This window comes from Tympanuchus pallidicinctus, unplaced genomic scaffold, assembly GCF_026119805.1.
Source record: "Tympanuchus pallidicinctus isolate F22 unplaced genomic scaffold, pur_lepc_1.0 scaffold24, whole genome shotgun sequence".
Lineage (NCBI taxonomy): Eukaryota > Metazoa > Chordata > Aves > Galliformes > Phasianidae > Tympanuchus > Tympanuchus pallidicinctus.
In genome coordinates this window covers 4,138,356-4,158,122 of record NW_026294741.1, presented here as the reverse complement: position 1 = coordinate 4,158,122, position 19,767 = coordinate 4,138,356, and the positions used below count along the sequence as shown (strand labels likewise).

General features: G+C 57.3%; 3 protein-coding genes and 1 long non-coding RNA gene across 8 annotated transcripts in view; 1 reads left to right on the top strand and 3 right to left on the bottom strand.

Annotated features, from left to right (window-relative positions):
* The window catches only part of BLTP2 (bridge-like lipid transfer protein family member 2), a 69,296-nt gene extending 67,659 nt beyond the window's left edge, over positions 1–1,637 (bottom strand). Inside the window, exon 1 of the mRNA XM_052689265.1 lies at positions 1,375–1,637. Coding sequence (XP_052545225.1) covers positions 1,375–1,508 — 134 coding nt within the window. The 5' untranslated portion in view covers positions 1,509–1,637. The remainder of the gene's footprint in view (positions 1–1,374) is intronic.
* On the bottom strand, positions 214–1,364 carry LOC128083741 (uncharacterized). Its single transcript, XR_008208168.1, has 2 exons — positions 661–1,364; positions 214–587 (listed from the first exon to the last, which is right to left on the bottom strand). It is a non-coding gene; the product is annotated as an uncharacterized LOC128083741 (long non-coding RNA).
* Positions 1,638–1,903: 266 nt separating the features above from the next.
* Positions 1,904–6,562, top strand: TRAF4 (TNF receptor associated factor 4). Its single transcript, XM_052689270.1, has 7 exons — positions 1,904–2,275; positions 3,816–3,867; positions 4,086–4,190; positions 4,397–4,558; positions 4,805–4,966; positions 5,041–5,196; positions 5,600–6,562. Exons 1-7 carry the CDS (start codon positions 2,133–2,135, stop codon positions 6,230–6,232), a joined length of 1,413 nt encoding a protein of 470 aa, XP_052545230.1. The 5' UTR covers positions 1,904–2,132; the 3' UTR covers positions 6,233–6,562.
* Positions 6,563–7,181: 619 nt separating this feature from the next.
* FAM222B (family with sequence similarity 222 member B) overlaps positions 7,182–19,767 on the bottom strand; it is a 29,930-nt gene continuing 17,344 nt past the window's right edge. For 4 of the 5 annotated variants that reach the window (XM_052688715.1, XM_052688712.1, XM_052688713.1 and 1 more), the window contains exons 2-3: positions 16,056–16,183; positions 7,182–11,155 (exon numbers count right to left, since the gene is read on the bottom strand). In XM_052688715.1, the coding sequence (XP_052544675.1) occupies positions 9,576–11,155; positions 16,056–16,137 (1,662 nt within the window). In that variant the 5' untranslated portion in view covers positions 16,138–16,183 and the 3' untranslated portion in view covers positions 7,182–9,575. The remainder of the gene's footprint in view (positions 11,156–16,055; positions 16,184–19,767) is intronic. The other variant, XM_052688716.1, reaches the window with a different exon arrangement.

Sequence of the window (19,767 nt, the reverse complement as noted above, 5' to 3'; positions counted from 1 at the left end):
GCTGAGCCCCCCGTCCCCACCGCCGCGCTGACAGCAAAGCCTTGTTTTACGGCTTCGCACCGCGCTGCTGGGGCTGGAGGTGGCACCGGCTCAGCTATTGGCACCTTTCACCTCGGGGAAAGGGGAGAAGCAGCCCAGCTTTGTGCCGGGCCGCGGCTTTGCCACGAGGGCTGCAGCCCTGGGGATTTCGCTTCGGCTGCGGAGCCCGGCGAGATGATTTGAATAATTTAATAGCGGGCTGCGACCGAGCCTGGCGAAAGGGTAAAGGAAACAAAGAGGCCCCCGGCCCCGAGCAACAATAGCTCTCGAAACGACAAGCAGAGGCACGTCCGTGTGCCGCAGGCAGCAGCAGCCCCAGCGAATGGGCCGGTTGCATTCCTCACGTCGGCTGCTTTGTTTCCCTGCAGCCGCTCCTGGTGAAAACTCGGAATCGGGGCTTCTCCCTTCTTGAGCCTCGTTTTGTCGCAGGAAACGACGCGCAGAGCTCGGATCTTCGCGCTGACGGAGCAGCGATGCGCCGGGCTGAGAATCCCTGCTCCGTGCAGCCCCAGCAGCGAGAGGTCTGCTGGTTTTCCTGCGGGAAAAGGCTGAGGGCGGCGTGCAGGCAGGATCCACGGGCTGCTCGTTCCCGTGCCTGATAAGATTACACGTCCCGCTGACCTCGGGCCGTTGCTGTCAGCAGGAAACAGCCCAAACCTCCTGCTGATCCCTCAGCTGATTTCGTTTGGTTGTGGCACCCCTCTGTTGCTCCCGGCCCCGTTCCCACGAGGCTTTGCAGAAGGGCAGCTTCTGTCCATCCAGCCTCTCCCCCAATGCTCTTCTGCAGGAAAACGTCCCCCCAAAACAGGGAGGGAGCTTTCCCAGCACTCCTTTCCACCTCAGCTTTAGAAGCGTTGCTTTTCCATCCCCTCATTTATGCGAACCCAGGCACAGGGATGCTGCTGCAGGAAGCCCAGATGGGTTTGGGGACGGACCTGCCGCCGGGGATGGGCGACAAATTGCTTCTACAAAGCTGAGCGCCCTGCCCGGAGGTGGAGTGGCAGCAGAGTGCGAGCCAAACGCCCGGCTGTCACGGTGAGCGAGGGGACAGGGGGAAATGAGGGGATCTTTGTTTGCAGGGTCTGACACCTCGGTGCCGTCCTGCTGGCACCCGCAGCGCCTTCGGATGGCTTTGTCAGCTCCGGGCTAATTAGGCTGAGGTGCTCTTGAAGCGAGGTTAGAAAAGGAAAAACTTCAAAGAGACGGAGCTCATAAAGCCTGGCGGGGGGAGCAGAGCCCCACGGCCCCGTATGGAGCGTGGTTCTGAGTCCTGCCTCGGGCTCTGGGCAAACCCAGCTGGGACAAAGGCCGCCCTGCGCTGCCAGTGGGGGTTTTACTGTCTGCTGGGTGAGCGACAAGGGGGAGAGGCTGAGCTCTTCCTCCTCCTCCTCCTCCACGTGTGAATGGAAATCTGCCAGCACGTGTGGCCGTGCTGCTGCCCGTGCGGGGGCTGGGAGGGATGAACGCATGCTGGCAGCCCGTCAGCTGGTGCTGCTCATCTCTGGGGAAAAGGGGCGAACGTTTCCATATGCTGCTCAGCTCCGAGAGGGCGAGGAGGGGGCTGGGACAGATCTCCCTTTATTCTGCATCCCACCCCGCCTCACCCCATTCTGTCTCTCCCTAGCCGCTCTCTTATCTCCTCCTATCCCACTGCATCCTATACGACCCCATCTCATCTCCCCCCACGCCGCCCCACTCTATTCCATACCATCTCATCCTATCCCGCTCCGTCCCATTCCATTTCACCCCATCCCACACATCCATACAACCTTCCCAGGTCATCCCATCCAACCCCATCTCCTCTTGCCCCATCCTATCCCACTCTATCCTATACAATCCCATCTCACTCCTCCCCATTCACCCCCATCCCACTCCACTCGCCTCCATCCCGTTTTCCCCCATCCCATCCAACCTCTCCTATCCCCCATCAGGGCAGCCCCGGCCGCAGCCCCAGGCGGTGCCCCTGACCCCCGTTCTCTCCCCGCCCGTCGTGCGGGATTCGGGGCGGTTTCGCTGCGGTTGTCGCCGCCCCGGGGCGGAGTCGGCTCCGGGCAGCGGAGCGGTGCGCGTCGCGGGGCCGGGAGCGGTGCGCGATGCCGGGCTACGACTACAAACTGCTGGAGCGACCGCGGCGGAGAGTGCTGTGCCCGCTGTGCGGGAAGCCCATGCGGGAACCCGTGCGGGTCTCCACCTGCGGACACCGCTTCTGTGACACCTGCCTGCAGGAGTTCCTCAGGTGAGCCCCTTTACCCCCTCCCCCCCCCCCCCCCCCCGACGCTGAAACCATCCCTCCCCGACGTCACGTAGGGAACCCTTTGGGTGCTGCCGGGGTTTGCAGGGTTGGAGGGGGACGGGGGAATTCGTGGGTGCCCCCCACGCGTGACAGCCTCTTTCGGGCTCGGAGGAGGAGGAGGAGGCGGCCGAGCCCGGCGTCTTCCTGCCGGGGCCACGCAGGAAGGAAGCGGTGGGGCCCCCCCATCCCACAACCCCCGAACCTTACGGCTGTGTTTGGGGGGGATCCGCGCGTGGAGTGGCCTTTTCCCCGCGTTCCGCCGCCTCCGGTTCAGCCTCGCCCCGCACCGACGACCTTTGCACGGGGAGGGGCGGGGGGGGGGGGGGGACACACGGTGGTTTCTGCGAAACCGGGCGTTCCCGGGGCCGATGCCAGGCTGAGCCGCGCCGCGCTCCCACCCGCGGCCGTGGGGATCCGGGGACGGACGGCGGGAGACCCCCAGTGTGCAGCCGGGAGAAGATTGGGCGGTTGGGGGGGGGGCGGGGGGCACCTTCTCGACGTGAAGGTCAGAGGGAAGGACGGTGCCCCCGGCGCTGCCTCAGCACATTCCCTGCCCGGTGGAGCGTGAGCAACGGGGCGGCCGCGTCGGGGATTGCGCCCGGACCCCCGGCCCGCTTGGGATCGTGGGCCCCCCGCCCCAACGGGGCACGTGGCAGGGCTGCGTCGGACCCCCAGCGCTCCTCGGTCCCCAGCGGTGGGGCATGGGGGGGGGGGGGGGGGTAGGGGGGAGCAGCCATGGGGGTGTCGCTGTGTGCACTGCCAATCCAGTGCTGTGTACCGGGTGGCACCGTGGGGTTGGTCACTGCTGCATCTTGGCAGCCCCATTCGTGCCAAGGGCACATGGAGTGGTCTGATATGAGGGGGAGGGGGGACTTTGTGTCCCCAGCCACCAGAACCAGGGTCCTGGCTGTGCATCACCATGGGCAGTGCCCAAAGGTGCCACAACAGTGGCTCCCGGCCAGCTGTGCCAGGTCACCCATTCAGCTTTGTCCCCGTTCCCCACCCCATGCCATCCCTCTGTGGGTCACGGTGACGTCGGGGCGGTGTTCACCAGCTGTGTCTCAGTGATGACTTTGAAATGTGGCACTCATCCCATTGGGGGGCATCGCTCTGTCCCACTGGGGTGCTCCCAGCATGGTGGGGACCCTGCTCCACGCACGTTCCCCTCCGCCCCACCTCTCCGGGGCCATTTCCTGGTGAGCAGCTTCCTATGGGGCCTTGCATCCGTGCTGCACATCTGGCGCCCAGCTGTTGGCCCCCAGCTCATGGGGCAGCCCCACCGGCCCCATCCCGGGGCGTGTGAAGGGGCTCCAGATGGTGCCTTGCCCCCGGGGGGGGGTGTCTGGCGGGGGCATTTCCCAGCCCCGACAGATGGAGTGGCCGCCGCCAGGATTAGGGCTCCCTGAGGGCTGGATTTGGCACACCGGGGGGCTCCATGGATGTGTCAGCCCTCGTCTCTGACTCCTCTCTCTTTCTCCTGCAGCGAAGGCGTCTTCAAGTGCCCCGAGGATCAGCTGCCCCTGGACTACGCCAAGGTGAGCCCAGCAGGGATGTCCCCCTGCCCCACTGTGGCTCTGGCCCGGCCCTGGTGCCTGGCACGGCGCTGCTGTGGATCAACAGCTCTTTGTGCTGCGCAATGGGAAACGGAAACCCGCTGCTGACAAAGGGCGCTTGTTGGAGTGCTGGCTGGGGGGATTCTGGCCCTGGGCACTGTGCCCACAGCTCGCTCCCCCCCCCCCCCACCTACCTCTAGATCTACCCCGACCCTGAGCTGGAAGCCCAAGTGCTGAGCTTGGCCATCCGCTGCATCCACAGCGAGGAGGGCTGTCGCTGGAGCGGGCTGATCCGACACCTGCAGGTAGGGTAGCGGGCAGGGAGCACCCCTGACCCTGACCCCCCCCACAGCACCCCTTACCCTGTCCTCCCCACAGCACCCCTTACCCTGACCCCCCCCACAGCACCCCTTACCCCAACCCTGACCCCCCCACAGCACCCCTTACCCTGACCTCCCCACAGCACCTCTTACCCTGACCCTGACCATCCCTGTGCACCCCCCTCCCCCAGGCCCACCTGGGCACCTGCGGCTTCAACGTCATCCCCTGCCCCAACCGCTGCAGCACCAAGCTGAGTCGCCGCGATCTGCCCCAGCACCTGCAGCACGGCTGCCCCAAACGCCGCGTCCAGTGCGAGTTCTGTGCTGGGGATTTCACCGGGGAGGCCTTCGAGGTGGGCGCCGCTAGGGGACGGTGTGACCATGGAGATGCTGTGGGGGATGTGTGGGGATGTGGGCTGGATGGGGCTGCGGTGAGGGTTTAAGGTGGCTGTGGAGGATGTGGATGGGCTGTAGGGCACCGTGGGGACACAGATGGGGACATCCTGCTGCTGGGGACACGGTGGATTGGGGGCACCCTGAGGGGCAGAGCCTGGCCGTGGGGATGGAGCTGGCTGTAATGACGCTGCTTCTATCCCCAGGGCCACCAGGGGACATGTCCCCAGGAAAGCGTGTACTGTGAGAACAAGTGTGGGGCACGCATGATGCGGCGCCTGCTGTCCCAGCACACCTTGGCCGAGTGCCCCAAGCGCACCCAGCCCTGCACCTACTGTGCCAAGGAGTTTGTCTTTGACACCATCCAGGTGAGACGGAGCCGTGGGGATGGGGGGCACCCCGCCGTCTCTCAGCCCCAGTAACACCCAGCTTCTGTCCCCAGAACCACCAGTACCAGTGTCCCCGGTACCCTGTGCCCTGCCCCAACCAGTGTGGGACGCCCAACATCGCCCGGGAGGATGTGCCCACGCACCTGAAGGAGAGCTGCAGCACTGCCATGCTGCTGTGTCCCTTCAAGGAGGCAGGCTGCAAGCACAGGGTGAGTATTCCCAGCTCCGTGCTGATGTCTCCATCCTGTCCCGGTGTCCTGTTGTGCCCCATAGCATCCTTACAGCTCTTGTCCCTGACATGCATCCTATTGCTTGTGGTGTCCCTGCTCCAACTGCTTGGAGCATCCAAGCAGATGAGCAGTCTATTGCTTGAGGTCTCTTCCAACCCAAGCCTCGGATTCTCTGCTCCGTCCCATCCCTCTGGCCACATGGTGTCTCCTTCCTGTCCTGCATCCCTCCATCGCTGCTGTCCAGCCGGATGTCTGTGTGCCATCCCTTATCCCTGTGGCATCCCTCTGCCATCCCCTCCATCGCCATCCTCACGTGTCCCACCCCACCATTCCTGTGCCATTCCACGGGCTCCCCGTGCTGACAGTCCCACGGTCCTCGCAGTGCCCTAAGCTGGCCATGGGTCGGCACCTGGAGGAGAGCACCAAGGCCCACCTGGGCATGGTGTGCGCCCTGGTGAGCCGGCAGCGGCAGGAGATCCTGGAGCTGCGGCGCGACGTGGAGGAGCTGTCGGTGAGCAGCGATGGGACCCTGATCTGGAAGATCTCTGACTACGCCCGCAAGCTGCAGGAGGCCAAAACCCGCAGCAACTACGAGTTCTTCAGCCCTCCTTTCTACACCCATAAGTACGGCTACAAGCTGCAGGTCTCAGCGTTCCTCAACGGCAACGGGAGCGGCGAGAACAGCCACCTGTCTGTGTACATCCGCGTGCTGCCGGGTGAATACGACAACCTCTTGGAGTGGCCCTTCTCCTACCGCGTCACCTTCTCGCTGCTGGACCAGAGCGACCCGTCGCTCTCCAAACCCCAACACATCACCGAGACCTTCCACCCCGACCCCAACTGGAAGAATTTCCAGAAGCCGGGGGCGTCGCGGGGGTCCCTGGATGAAAGCACCTTGGGTTTTGGTTACCCCAAGTTCATCTCCCACGAGGACATCAAGAAGAGGAACTACGTGCGGGACAACGCCATCTTCATCAGGGCCGCGGTGGAGATCCCGCAGAAAATCCTTTCCTGAGCCCCTCGGAATTGGGGGGGGGGGGGGGGGGGGGGGGGGGGCAAGACGTCGCGGTGCTGTCCGTGGTGCTGAACCCCGGGGCTGGGGGCTGGGAGCCCGCTGCCCCTTCTCAGGTGCCCTGGGGGGAGGGGGGTTGCAGGGGGGCTGTGCCCCTCATTTCCTCGCTCCCCACCACCAGCCTTGTTGGGGACCTTGGGGTCCCCGCTGCCCAGAGCCATATTTTGTAAGCTGGTGCCTCCCCCCCCCCCCCCCCGGCACGCATTGGTTATTTATTACCCCAGTGTTCCTTCCTTGACTTTTTTGTTTTTCAATAAACTCTTCTTGTATTTATTAGGAGCTCCTTCGTGTCCCCTGCACAGGGAGTGGTCCGGGGGGGCTCTGTGTTCTCTGTAATCCCTGCCCCCCATCCCACAGCAGATAGAGGCAGTTAATTCACTGCTCGGCGACACTGCATGGTGCCAGGGTTATTGTGGGGACCATCGGGGCACCAGGAGAGAGCAGGTGAGGGGGGCAGGGTGATGGTGGTGGCACTGGGGTGGTGACACGGCGCTGGTGGCGTGTCGACATGAGTCCTGACGGCGGGATGAACCCAGCGCCGTTCTGATGCCGAGCGCCAGCACTTCCATTGGCCTCACTGTCAGCCACGATTGGATCCGCACCCACTGCCCCTGGTGCGCGCTGCCAGCCCACGCTGGTGCCCGATGCTGCCCCACTGTGGCAGCTGCTGTTTCGAGCTGGTCTCACCCCGTATCAGTGCCTCTATCATCTCTTACTGGTGGCCGACAGCCGCTATCGGTGTCCGCTCCCGGTGCCTCCCCGCCCCGCCGCCCACGGCAGCCCGTCCCGCAGCCCGTCTCTCTGCCGCCGCCGCGCGGTTCTCCCTGCAACCTCCTCCATCCCCGCTTCTCCTCTCGGCCCTGACGTCAGAAGGACAAAACGGAGACAAAAGCGCTTTTCTCGGCCTTTATTCAAAGCCCGGTGGGTTTTGCCCTCCCCGGCTCCTCCTCCTTCCGAGGGCGCGGGCGTTCGGTGGGGCTTTGGATTTGGCACCTCTCCGGACGGCGGCCATCCACCCCCACGGAATTCACGGCTTGGACCCAACTGCCTCGAAATCGGCTTCAATGAATAAGGTGAAATACGGTCAGTCGATTTTACCACGCGGCCTCGCGGCGCTGGAGGAGCATTGAGACGGACGGGGGAGGGCTGGGAAATCAGACGGCAGGCGTTGGTCCCAGCACGCGCGGTTCGGAGCCGCCGTTCTGCTCTCCCTTCTTGCAGCGATGTCCTCACGGGTGAGGGGACAAATCCCCCTTGGTTCCCTGCTGCCGGGTCTCCAGATGCTCCAAGTCCCCTTCGTGGATCCCCTCCACCTTTTCTCAGCCCCAAGCCGCCCCCCTGCACCCGATGCTGAGCGATTCCAGCTCCGGGTGCTGCACCCCTTCTGTTCTGCTCCCAGCACAGGGCTGGGGGGGCTGAGAAGCCCTTCTGACCCCCCCTGCCGGAAGCCACCGCCACCACCGCCGCCCTGGGTTCAAACTGCAGCAGGATAAGAGAGGAGACGCCAAGGTTTTATTGAGTAGAAAAGTATTTGGGGCGCAGCCTCGGCCTCCCGCCATCAGAGAAACGCTGCACGAAAAGCCTGGGCACCTCAGTTCTTTCATAGATGTATATTTACCATTCACAAAGACTGCAGGAATACGATTAATGAACAATAAATTAGGACTTCATGTTGCTATCGTTTGGCATAACACAATCAGGCAAGTTTTCTTCCTTCCGAAACAGGAGGCGACACAAACCGACACGTGGTCGGATCCACCTGCAGGCAAGTTGATGAACCTTGCTAACGAGCCATTGCTGGAGAGCGGCACACTGAGACCTGAAGGGAGGACAGAAGTGCACCAAGGCCGTGCGAGGAGCTGGGAAAAGCACCCTGCTCAAGCCCTGAGCCCCGAAGATTCCTTACAGCCCAGGGCCACACGTCGAAATGGAAACAAAATAATACAAATCGATGGGTTTGTGACCTCCTGCCAACTCCGACGCCACTTCAGAGCTGGCGAAGGCCTGCTGTGGTTCGTTTGCTCTCAGTGCCATCAGGATCCCACACCGTGCTCATGGAGGAGGAGGTTCTTAAGGCTTCATTTCCCCGGGGCTGGGAGGGAGGCTCACCCACACACAACGCTACTCGGACCCACGCTACTGGGCGACATTCATACAGAAACATTACACTTACAGCTTACAGTGTAGAGCAGGAGTTTCCTTTTTTTTCTTCTTTTTTTTTTCTTCTTCTTTTTTTCTTTTTCTTTTCAGCCAGTGTACAGAGAAAGAATTGATGCGCTTCGCTTTTCGCCTGTTTTTAATTTCCAAACTTGGTGGTGATCATTATGTTCAAGTATGAGTTAAGGGAGAGGTTTTCTGCTTACAACAGATTTGGCTCTAGGAAGGGATAGGGATGCTGGGAAGCAGAGGTTTGTGGTTAGTGTCACAGCAGGGAGGGAGGGAGGGGGAGGCACCGAGACCCTGGGAAAGGAGCATTAGAGCTGCTCAGCCCCGGAGAGAAGCGGCCTAGCGAACGTGCTGCCCCGATGGAGGGAACGGGGCTCCAGGTCCCACCACCTCCTGCTCCCCTGGCTGCTGAACCCAGCCGTGAGCAGGGCTGGGATCCCTAAGGAAAGCCCTTCCCTGTGGGCAAGCGGCCCTGAGAGCGGCGAGGGGCTCAGAGCCGGTGACCGAAGGGCAGGGAGGCAGCACCTGGGGCAGCCTGTCCTGTCCTGCTGACTTCACACTGAGCCTCAGCAACGGCCAAAAAGCTTCTTCCTGTCTCAAAGCCCCAACCCCCCTGAGCTCGCTCTGTGCCTGCTTCTCTCCCACGGAACAGGGCTCTGGATGCTGAGAACGGTCAGCGTTTGATGCATTAACGAAGCGGGGCTTTCGAGTTGAAAAGCCCTGCTTCCTGACAAATCCTGCTGCTCTTTGGAGGAAACTGAGGTGGAAAAGCAGCTATGCTACCTCGATGGCCAACAGATGCAGCTGTGAAACCCTGCAGCAACTCACCATGGGTCCGGCACGCGGGTACTGAGCAGGAGCTGCAGCACGGGGACTCTGTGGTGAGGAAACAGCGGCGGCGTGGAGTAGTGTAATGAAATTCTTGGAAACAAAAGGCATGTTAAATATTTGATGCATAAAGGAGAGAGAGAAAACACGTAAGCAAAGCTTTTAAATATACAGTATGTCTTCTTCCAACGGTTACTATAATGATCACGCAAGTTTGCAAGTTAAAAATGCCTTGCTTCTTCGTTAAAATTAAGACTAAACCTCTAATTTTGTCTGTGAAAGTGACTGCAGCCTATCTATACCCTGGGTGCTGAATATGAAGATTTCGACTATCGCTCGGTTCAGGTGCTCGGTTCATGGGAGGCCGATGGACTTTTCCCAGCACGGCCACGCTCTGATCTCTGAAGCAAGGCTGCTGGAAGTCCCCACTTAGGTAATCCACGGTCTGCATCACGTTGTTCTGGCTGGACGGGCCGGCCCCAGCTCTGTAATGAGGTCCTGCTGCACAGTCGAGCGCTGCTCCGGCCGGCGGCCCCCCGTGGAAAGGCATGGCGAGGTCCTGGGAGCCAGAGCTGTCGCTGTTGGGGGTGGGCAGAATGTTATTCCACATGGGCTGGAAGTAGTGCCCGTTGGTGTACGGCAAGGGTCCCTGCAGGCCGTTGACGGGAGGGGAGGGCGTGGGCTTCTCAATGGGGGGCTTCAGGCCGAAGGACTGGCCCATGCACAGTTCTTGAGGGTAGCTGGAGGCTTTGCCAGGGAAACCCTGCGCCGCCATCTCTCTCGGAGCGTGCTTCCCCGCCAGCGCGGCGGGCCCGGCGGCGTCCCCACACATTTGCTGCAGATGAGCGAGCTGGTGCTGGTTCCACGCCACCGACTTGATTTCGTTCTGGTAGGCGGGAGGCACCCTGTTGATGTTCACCATGGGCACGTTAACGGAGGCAGAAGGGATAGCAGCGGCGGCGTGATCGACAGGGTTCACTACACAGGAAGGCATGGGCGTAGGGACGTTGTGAGTAGAGACCCTGGTACTTGCATTGATAAGCAGGTTGCGACTTATGGGGCTGGGGTTTGCGATCTGTCCCTCACACACTGAGGTAGTGCTAATGCCAGCTCTGGCCTGGCAGAACTGGTTAATCTGGTGCACGATGCTGCTCAGGTCCGGTGGCTGGTTCTGCTGCAGGGTGGCAGCCATAGAGAGGGGAATGGTTGAGGTAGACACGGTCACATTCGGCGGCGCGTCTGCATCCGGCATCTTTCTGCTCCCATGTAAAGCCGGCTGCAGCAAAGGGTTCGGGGGGGGCTGCAGCGCCTGGTGTGCCACGGTCTGAGGATGCTGCAAGCCCTGAGGCTGCGGCACGTTCTGAGGGTGCGGCAGCGCCTGCGGAATCCCCTGAGGGTGGGCTAAGCTTTGCGGCTGCGGAATACCCTGAGGGTGCTGCAAAGCCTGCGGCTGCGGGATGCCCTGGGGGTGCGGCAAAGTCTGTGCGTGCTGGAGAGCCTGCTGGCGAGCAAGCGCCTGGGGGTGGGTTAAAGTGCTCGGTGCAACGTACGGCGTGGAAGGGGGGTTCATCATCGCCTCCGGCAGCAGGCGTGTGCGCGTGCCGTCAAAGTCCTTGAGGATTCCTTTCGCTGGAGACTTGACGATGGCCAGGAGGCCGGTTTTCGTGGTGGCCTGAGATGGGTAAGGGCTGTACCTCTGGCCCGAAGTGTCGAGTCCGTTCACAGTACGGCGTATGTGTTTGCGTTGCGGAACCTTGACGCTGTTTGGAAAAATTTTTATAGTCAGGGGGTTGTTGGCGACCTTCTTAGCATAGGCATCCAATTCTGCTGGGGTAGGATACTGTGCAGATCTCATTTTCTGTGTAGTGTCCCCTGTGGAGAAAGGAAAGAGGTCAATGCCCAACTGTGGGGAGCACGGGACCAAGCCCGGGGCGCGACGGCCACGCAGCGAGGGGAGAAACGCTGTGCGGAGCCGGGAGGTGAGAGCTGCATCTCCCAGACCAGCAGAAACCTCATTTCCTTTGGTATCCGAAGACAAACACGACCCCAATGGGGCGAAATCTGCCCAACAGAGCAAAGCCAGGCCTTGATCGGTGTTTTCGGCAGGACAAACCCAGGAACAGGGCAGGAGCACCACAGCTCCATCATCTCCCTGCGTCCTCTTAATCTCAAGCCACCCTCCCACTCCTCCTCAAGCCGTTTGCCACATCTTCAGCCTGTCATTCAGGAACCAGAAAGCAGCGAGTGAAACATTACACTCTGAGGTGGGAGCTGCACAAAGCACTTCAGCTCAAACCTCCATTTAAGCCCAAGCTCTTTTCTAGCTGCTGCCATCCAAAAGCACTCTGAGTGCCTTTTTGTCCATTAGGATCCTTGTCAGTCCCAGTTCAGCAAATGGAAGGCAGCTGCACACACACTGCTTGATGGCTCGCCATTATTTCTTCAGCTGAATGCTCAGAGTGGCACCTTGCGAGGGCAGCATCCCGCTGTCAAACAGCAAAATCAGGTGAGTGCCTCACAAGATAAAAACCACGCTTCGGGAGCAAAGGCTCCTGGAGACAGAGGTGTGCCTTCATGGCTGTGCTCAACCAGATACCTACCTTGCCTACAAGCCCCACGTGCTTTTGGAAAGAACTTCAGAGGTGCAGGGAAACACGTGTGCCTCTCATGTCATCTCATTCCAAGCAGAGCTGGGCCGCATCCCAACCACAGCCCTACGAGACTGCTGCTTCCAAAGTGATTCTGTAACCTTCCGACGACATCTCACAGCTTCCACAGCCCCGCTTTGCTTTTGCTTTCCTCCCTCCCCATCTCACAAATGCTTCACTGGGGTAGGATACTGTGCAGATCTCACACCCCGAAAACACCCGACCCTTTCTGCTGAACTTGCCAGCATCCCCACGCCACCCACTGCTCCTGCAGAGAGCACTGCCAGTCCCCAGCCAGCCCCTGACCCACAGCGATGCGATGCCCCGTGCTTCCAGGTGAGCAGTGCTCCCTTTCGTTCATCCACCTCTGATGCTTCTAAGCAAACTGCCTGCAAGAGGCCCCTGAACACGGCTGCGATCTGAGCACTTGATCTCTTGAATCCTGCAGCTTCCTGAGGAGGGAGATCAGCGCTTCTCAGAGAGCACTCGCTGTCAGGGGTAAAACAGGACAGGTAGCAGGAGGAAGGATAATTACAGACGTGCCTTTTGTGCAAGGAGCAGCTCAGCAAGCAGGCTGCCTCGCACCCCCAGCACAGCGTGTCCCACGCTGCCGTGCACGGCCCTGCTCTCCACATGCTACCCAAACACTGGCACACATCACTCTTCTTCTTAATCAAAAGCAAGCTTTGTTTGATATTAACCTGAACATCCTCCCTGCTCCCATTTCTGCATCTCCCACTGCTGCCAGGTGGCTCCTGTCTGTCCATTGGAGGGAGCTGCTCTGTTCTGAGTGGAGCCTCTGCATGGAGCTTATCACAAGCCGAGGCCTTCACAAGCTCCATGGTAATTTTAGCCTTGCCTCAAACTCATCAAGCTCTGCTCCTCCCCACAGCTGACCCCTTGCAGCACACCACAAATCAGAGGCCATTCTCACATCAAGCTTTTACTTTCGGATGGTGGGTGAGACTTCTGCAGGCACACAGCACGCGAGGTGTGAATGCTGATGGCGAATGGATGCGTTCAGTATTCCTGTACTCAGGCACCAATGTTTCCATCAGGCAGGAACTGCATGGGAACCTTTCACAGAGCAGCTAACACATTTTTCTCTGACCCAGCTGCATCTCTGGGTTACAGCACACCTGTAAGTCGGCCTCGGGATGGATTCCTTCCTCTCCAGGGTGAACACAACCCCTCAAGGTGAACTTAATCATCAAGTTTGGTATCCAACCAAATGGGAAAACACCTTTGAAATGCCTTGGACAAGATCTTTGGAAACACAGCACCCCCTCATGCAGACCCAACCTGGATCTAAGCCGGCTGCTCTGCCCAGATGTGACCAAAATGATGCATTTCTGAGGGTGCCAGCACTGTGTGCTGCTGGTAGCTCCACAGGCAAGGTTTGATGGCTGGATAAAAGGTGTTTTGAGAAGGGAGAAAAGCATTACGGGGTGATGGAGAGCCGGAATATCTCAAACAAACACCCTACCAACCAGCAAAGAACAAGGCCTGGCAACTACGTGAACAAAAAACCAGCTGAAGGAGACTGTAATAAAATGCTGATACTAAAAAGAACGCATGCACACCGGTAAGCACAACAAGCCCACATCAGCCCTCGCAGCGATGACGGGGTGGCAAACAAACAAGTTGCACCCAGAAAACAACGAGACGAGCTGCACGGCTTCCTTCTGCTCAACGCAGGGCAGAAGGCTTTTGTTGGAACCTAAGGATGTGGTGTTTACTACAGGGTAGAGCTGTGCATACGAGCAATTACCCCCGGAGAGCAGCGAGCTGTGGGATCGCACTCCAGCAGCACGCGGCTCCTCGGCTCCCCACGCTGCTATTTGTGTCACAGGAGGAGACACGTTTCTCTGCCTCACCTCAGCACCCGTGCAGCATCTCCTAAGTGCCTCTCACACGAAGCCTTTAAAACCCACAGCTTCTAAAATGGCCCACGGTTAATTTTTCATTAAGAACCAAAGTGCCTTCAGGATTCTTACCCCAGTGAGAGCATCTGTACCAGGACAGAGAAGAACAGCTGTGCCACGCTCTGCTCGACTCTCAACTGCAGCATCTCCTCTGCAGGCTTTACAGAAAGAGCTCTGAGGGAGGATGGGGTTTGGCTGCTGACCTGCCTTCAGCCTCAGCCTGCTCCTCTCTCTTTCACCTCAACTTTGTGCCACTGCCACCACACGTCTCCCTTCTCTGCCCCAGAGGAGAAATGTCAGGGGAACTCCTCCTGGGATGCTGAGAGGCTGCAGAATTCAAAGGGAAACACTGAAATCTGCAGTCCCATGGTCAGCTTCAACAGAAATGAATGGGTGCACGTATGAGTCCCCAGAGCAGCTTTGTGAAAAAGGCTGCTTATATGAAAGTAAGAAAGAAAGAAAAAAAAAAAAAGAAGGTAATCGAGCTAATGTGGATTTTTTAAGTGAGAATCAAAAGTTTGATCCAGGAAATGACACTTGGAAATTATGAATACAAACACGGCAGATCTGAGTAAAGGTCATCAGGTGGAGTTCTGGGCCTTTTAGCAGAGCGACAGCACCATTATTAAAGCCCTATTCCACCCCCATCAAAAGTCACAAGTCACCGCTCGTTAAAAATACTCATTAACTCAGCCTTCCTCTGGCCAGGGGCTGGACTACTCATGCATACACAGTGTGCAGAGAACTGCACCAATGAATCCCGTGCCCATCTGCAGCAGGACTGAGCAAGGTCTGCACGAGCAGTTCTGTTTCCATATAAATCAGAACAAAGCAGCACAGAAGAGCATTACCTCCAGCCTGCCACCTACCTCCGTCCTCCATTCCTTTCACCACAGTGCCCTGAGCCCTTCACCCAGCACTGCCTTCAGCACGGGGGCAACTCACCCCCAGGAAGGGCGCCAGGTGAGCAGGCTGCCTTGCAGGATGTGTAATTAGCAAGTGCCCCACGGTGCCACCTCACACGGCCTGCACAATTTGCTCTCAGGACTGAACGTTCCGATGCACCGCAGCCTCACGTAACGCATGGAGCACAGCTTCAGCACAGCAGCCTACCTTGTTTGTTCAGCAAAACTGGCAAGGAGAAGGGAAAGCAGGGAGAGCCCACGCTGTCTGATGAAGTCCTTCAGTGTGGAAAGGTTTTTTACTACTGCCACAAGTGTGACTGTAATTAGTGAGCTGGTGGAGTGCACGTGTGTACGTGAGCGATGCCGCTCACTGCTGGCAGGACTGGTACCTTGAGAATGTCATCCTTAATTGCAAAATTAGCTTACCTATTTTCAGTAGCATCACAAACCTCACTGTATTAAGAACTTAGCTAAAACTGGAGTGTTAATTATTTGGTTTTCAAGAGCAACGAGTCCAGGAGCAAAGCGAGGGCGCTGAGATCTCCCAGTGCAAATTTCAAACACAAGGTTACAGCCCTACAAACCAGGAACACAGACCTTGTGTGTCTCTCTGCTATTTGAGCTGATCAACCACAGTGCAAGTTCAGTGAGAAAGAGACAGAGTCAGATTTAGAGCAACTCTAGCCAATAAACTTGAATTCCCAATGCAAGTTCTTCTAAAAAGACAGGTTCCACTCTCAGAAAAAGGCTGAAGTCATTGCACGTGAGTTATCACAGTACTCTGCAGACATGTTTTCAGAGCACCAGAGACATCAGAAAGAAGAAGGAAACTTTGAACTTTAGTAATTTGGGTGAGATCACCAATATTTGCAGCCTGTGGCCCAGGCACGTAGAACAGAGCTGACCTCAAAAGGTTTGCATTAGCCTGATCCAGCTTTTAGTGGTGCCATTAGATGAATGGAAACGAAAAGGAGTAGGGAATAAAAGTTGTGCTAAGCAGCAAGTTAAGTGACACACCTCTAGCACAACATGTTTTCAGCAGAGGCAAGAATCTCACAGAAACCATGCCTGCATCTTGTCCTGCTGTGGTTAAAATTAACCTTTGTCAAGCCTTGCTGCACACACGTGAACCTCCACAGCGACTTCGCATGCTGATGGATGCCCTGAAGGCAGAACTGAACCCAGCCTCTAGCATTAAACAGTTTTTCCGCCCTACCCTAAATGTTTTGTTTCACAGCTGTACCAGAGCCAGATTTAACAGTTAACCACATCCTGCAGACAAAACGTCACTCACATTTCTGAAGTCCAGTGTTCATCTGCGTGTAAGAAAGAAGCTGAAAGGAGAGGTCACCTGGTCCTGGCAGACAGGCCAGCATGGCAGACAGGCACTAACACAACATGGGCCATTCACTCCTCTGCACACTGCAACAACAACAGAGAGACAATTCAAAGTTATAATACAAGGAGGAACAGAGAAAAGAAAGGCAGAGAGCCATCGCTGCGTGAAGACCTGACCAAGCACAGATGCACGTCACCTGCACGTCTGGGGACAGCAAGGAGAAGTGGGTTAGGACTCAAATATCTCTGCTGAAACTCAAACAGCTGCCTTGCTCTCTGCTGTCTGGCACACGGGGTAACCCATAAGTCTGCCCTTGGATTCGAAGCTGGTTGTTCCAGGTGGAAGGAAGCCACCACGGGGAGCAGGGAGCTGCTGCCACCCGTAGCTCTGCACATCTGGCACCAAACCTCAAACCAAAGCACCCGAACTCCTGAGACGTCACCACACAGCGACGCTCCCACCATCCCTGGACAAACTGCTGCTCCAGCCACAAAGCCAACGTGGGCTCCAAGTCTCCAAGTGAGCCATGCTGGAGGTATGAGCTGCCTTCTCCTTGCCCTCATCTCCCCAGGTAACAGCGCTGCTGCATGCAGAGACACAGGTCACCACGTGAGAAACACACCTGCACCAGTGAGCTGCTCCTGCACACACCATGGAGCATCATCTCAGGTGATGCCAAAGGTTCAGAAAGGATTGAGGTGGCAGTAACGCTTTTAAGGGAAATAATCTGCCTTTAAAAAAAAAATAAATAAATCACTGTAAAGTGGAAGCATGAATTCATTCTCTGAGCCTGATTTGCAATAAGCAAATTGATGCCATCTAGGTCACTGCTGAGCATTAAAAAAAGGAATTCAGATTTGCACAGAAGTGCTGACCGCACTCCATCGCTGAATTCCGTATTATAATGACAACCGTGCTCCAATTTTTGTTCTCTATTCATATCTTTTCAAACCTGCTGTCTCTGTAGCTGACCACAAACGCATTCTTACAAACCAAAGGGGGGAGACCCATCCCTGGAGGCGTCCCAGAGCCGTGGGGATGTGGCACTGAGGCTGTGGTCAGGGAGCAATGTGGGGTAGGGACTGGGGATCTGCGAGCTCTCTTCCAAACTGATGGTGTGATTCTGTTTCCTGCTCCAGGCAGCCCACAGCATCCTGCAGAGTGACTTAGGGCTCACGGGTGGCAGAGAAGCTCTCCACAGAGGGTCGACACGCAGCCTCACCACAGCACTGCCATTCTCCACAGCACTGCCTTTCTGCACTGAAGGTATTTCTAGAAAAACACACAGAATCTGCTGGCTGGTATTCAAAGCTCCATCTTGCCTCTGCCAGATCCCATGCCAGGAGGGACCTTCAGAAGGCAGAATAAAGCCTAGGTGTAAAGCAACTCAGCGCTAGTAGGAAACGTCTCCTGCACTAACACAGTTTTATCGCTATATAAACAGAGCCCATAGGTAGAGTCACTGCCAAGTTGTTACACACAGGAGTGCCTGAGGCTCTCAGAGGCCTTACAGGATAAGCACACAAAGGAGACACTCCCCACAGACCACCCCGGCCAGTGAAAGATGGGAAACCAGGCCGGTTGAGACGAAAGCAAGCTGGCAAAGTCTAAAGTCAGATCCATGAAACTGAACACGCAAGGCTGAAATTCTGAGATGAACTGAGGGCCTGTTCACCAAGCTGGGGGAGGCAGGAGCAGCTCCTCACACCAAAGGAAAGCTCCAAACTGCTCCATGCTTCCAGCACCGTGGGGTCTGTGAGCTGGGAGATGCTGCCCAGTGCTTGCGGCCGACTGCTCCGCTCTGCTGCTCCTCCTTACTCACCAGGCGGCTGCGTGGGATTCCCTCCCTGCTGATGGGATCGGTGGCAAACCCTGAACGTGGGCTGCACAACCTGGGCTCAGCACGTATAAACGCTGCAAGGAAACCCCAAAAAATGAAGGTGGGTTGTAAGGTTTCTTTGGTACAAGTGTTTGCAGCGGCTTGCCAGGAAACACAAGTGAATCCAGGACAACCTTCATGCTCCAGGGGAACCTCGGCGTCTCATTTACCCCCCAGCAGGCTGCTCGAGACCAAACGAGACTCGTTCCTTCTCCTCTCTCAAAGTAACCTAAATACAGAGGGCTTACAAATTGGTTCATGCCAAGCTGAAGCCCCCTGGCAGCAGCTGCTCCCCGCACGCTCACCGCAATGCGCGCCCGCTCGGCGCTGCACAAGAGCCAGACTGAATCGCGCTGGTTCCTGGAGCGCAATGAACTAACCACACCAGCTGGCAGCTGATCCTTTTAATGCTTTAGCAATGGTGAACTGCAAAATAACGTGTGGAGAGGCACTCTGTAATCAATCACAGCAGCATCAGCGTATTTGGGGATGGGGAATTAGGAAGACCGAGCAACGGGAGCGGCGCAGCGCTCCCAGCATCCAGCAGCACCGTGCCTCCCGGCTCTGTGCTCGGCTGGACCTTTAGCAGAGCCCTGCAACAGTTTCAATCAGAATCAATTTCTGCTTCTTGCAGTTTAATTAACTATGATTTTGCTCATAAACCGTTTTGCCTTTGGGGCTGACCTGCATTTATAACTTAACTCAGGCAGCAAAATCCAATGGTTTGGAGGGGAGAGAGGGGAGGGTTTACATGCACGTGCTCTGCTCTGAGCTGAGCTCTGCTCACAGGGCGAGGAGAAAATGAAGAAGCCTTGGAGGATCAGCACAGTGCACACAGCACACTCCTCGTGCCCCAGGACTGCCACTGAAGGCTTCCAGGTAAGCAACTGGAGCAGGATGAAGTGCAGGAAGAAAGGCAACAGCAGTTCCATCAGACCCACTCCTGGGAGAAGCAGCACAGCTCAAGGTTACGATCCCCAGCTCTGAAGAGCTGTTTTTAGGTTGGTCCCAACAGATTATTTTAAACCACAGCGTTACACATCTGCTGAGAGCAGAACAGTTGGCTTTAATTGTACGATGGGTTTTTACACAGCTTCTGACCTTTCATCTAATTGAGGCCTAAAGAAGAAAAAAAGAGGAAAAGCTCGACGTCACTGCAGTTATTAAAATCCATCAAGCTCAGACTTTAGCCCTGGGATAACCACAGCCAAAAAATTGACTTGCAAGTAATTATCACTGCTATCTGCAATAAAAGTTAATTGGACATAATTGAACTAAAGCCCTAATCTGAATGAAGCTGCTGCTGGCAAGAAGCCTGCTCCTGCCTGCACTCTGCAAATGAAACTGCTAGCAGTATAACAGCCCAATCACAGCACGATTTCGCACGCTGCTCGTTAGCTGAGTGACACAGCCACCAGCAGGGCTGTCCTCAGCCAGGAATGGAGCTGCTGCCCGTGCCCAGGCCATGCTGGTGGCCGGGGAAGCGAGCCCCTCTCCTAACTGCTGCTGCTTCACCTGCTTGCGTTTGGCATTTCTGTTGCCCAACAGACCAGAAAGCAGCAGTCATCCTCCCCGCTTCAGGACTTCCTTCCAATTGCAATTATTAACACGCCGTCCTGCACCACAGCAGAGCGGAGCGCTTCACACACGTGACTACAGCCACACGAGGCCCTGGAACGGGCAGAAATTGCTCACAACTCATTCTGCAGAAGCTTAAAGGGGGTTTTGGACGAGATTTATGTTCCAAGACCGGTCTCATGATTACGGAGCAGACAGAGGATGTACCTG

Excerpts from the sequence above, each read along its gene's own strand:
- TRAF4 (XM_052689270.1), top strand. The coding sequence starts at position 2,133 with ATGCCGGGCTACGACTACAAACTGCTGGAGCGACCGCGGCGGAGAGTG. Across the intron at positions 3,868-4,085 it reads TGCCCCTGGACTACGCCAAG|ATCTACCCCGACCCTGAGCT; the intron begins GTGAGCCCAGCA and ends ACCTACCTCTAG. Across the intron at positions 4,559-4,804 it reads TCACCGGGGAGGCCTTCGAG|GGCCACCAGGGGACATGTCC; the intron begins GTGGGCGCCGCT and ends TTCTATCCCCAG.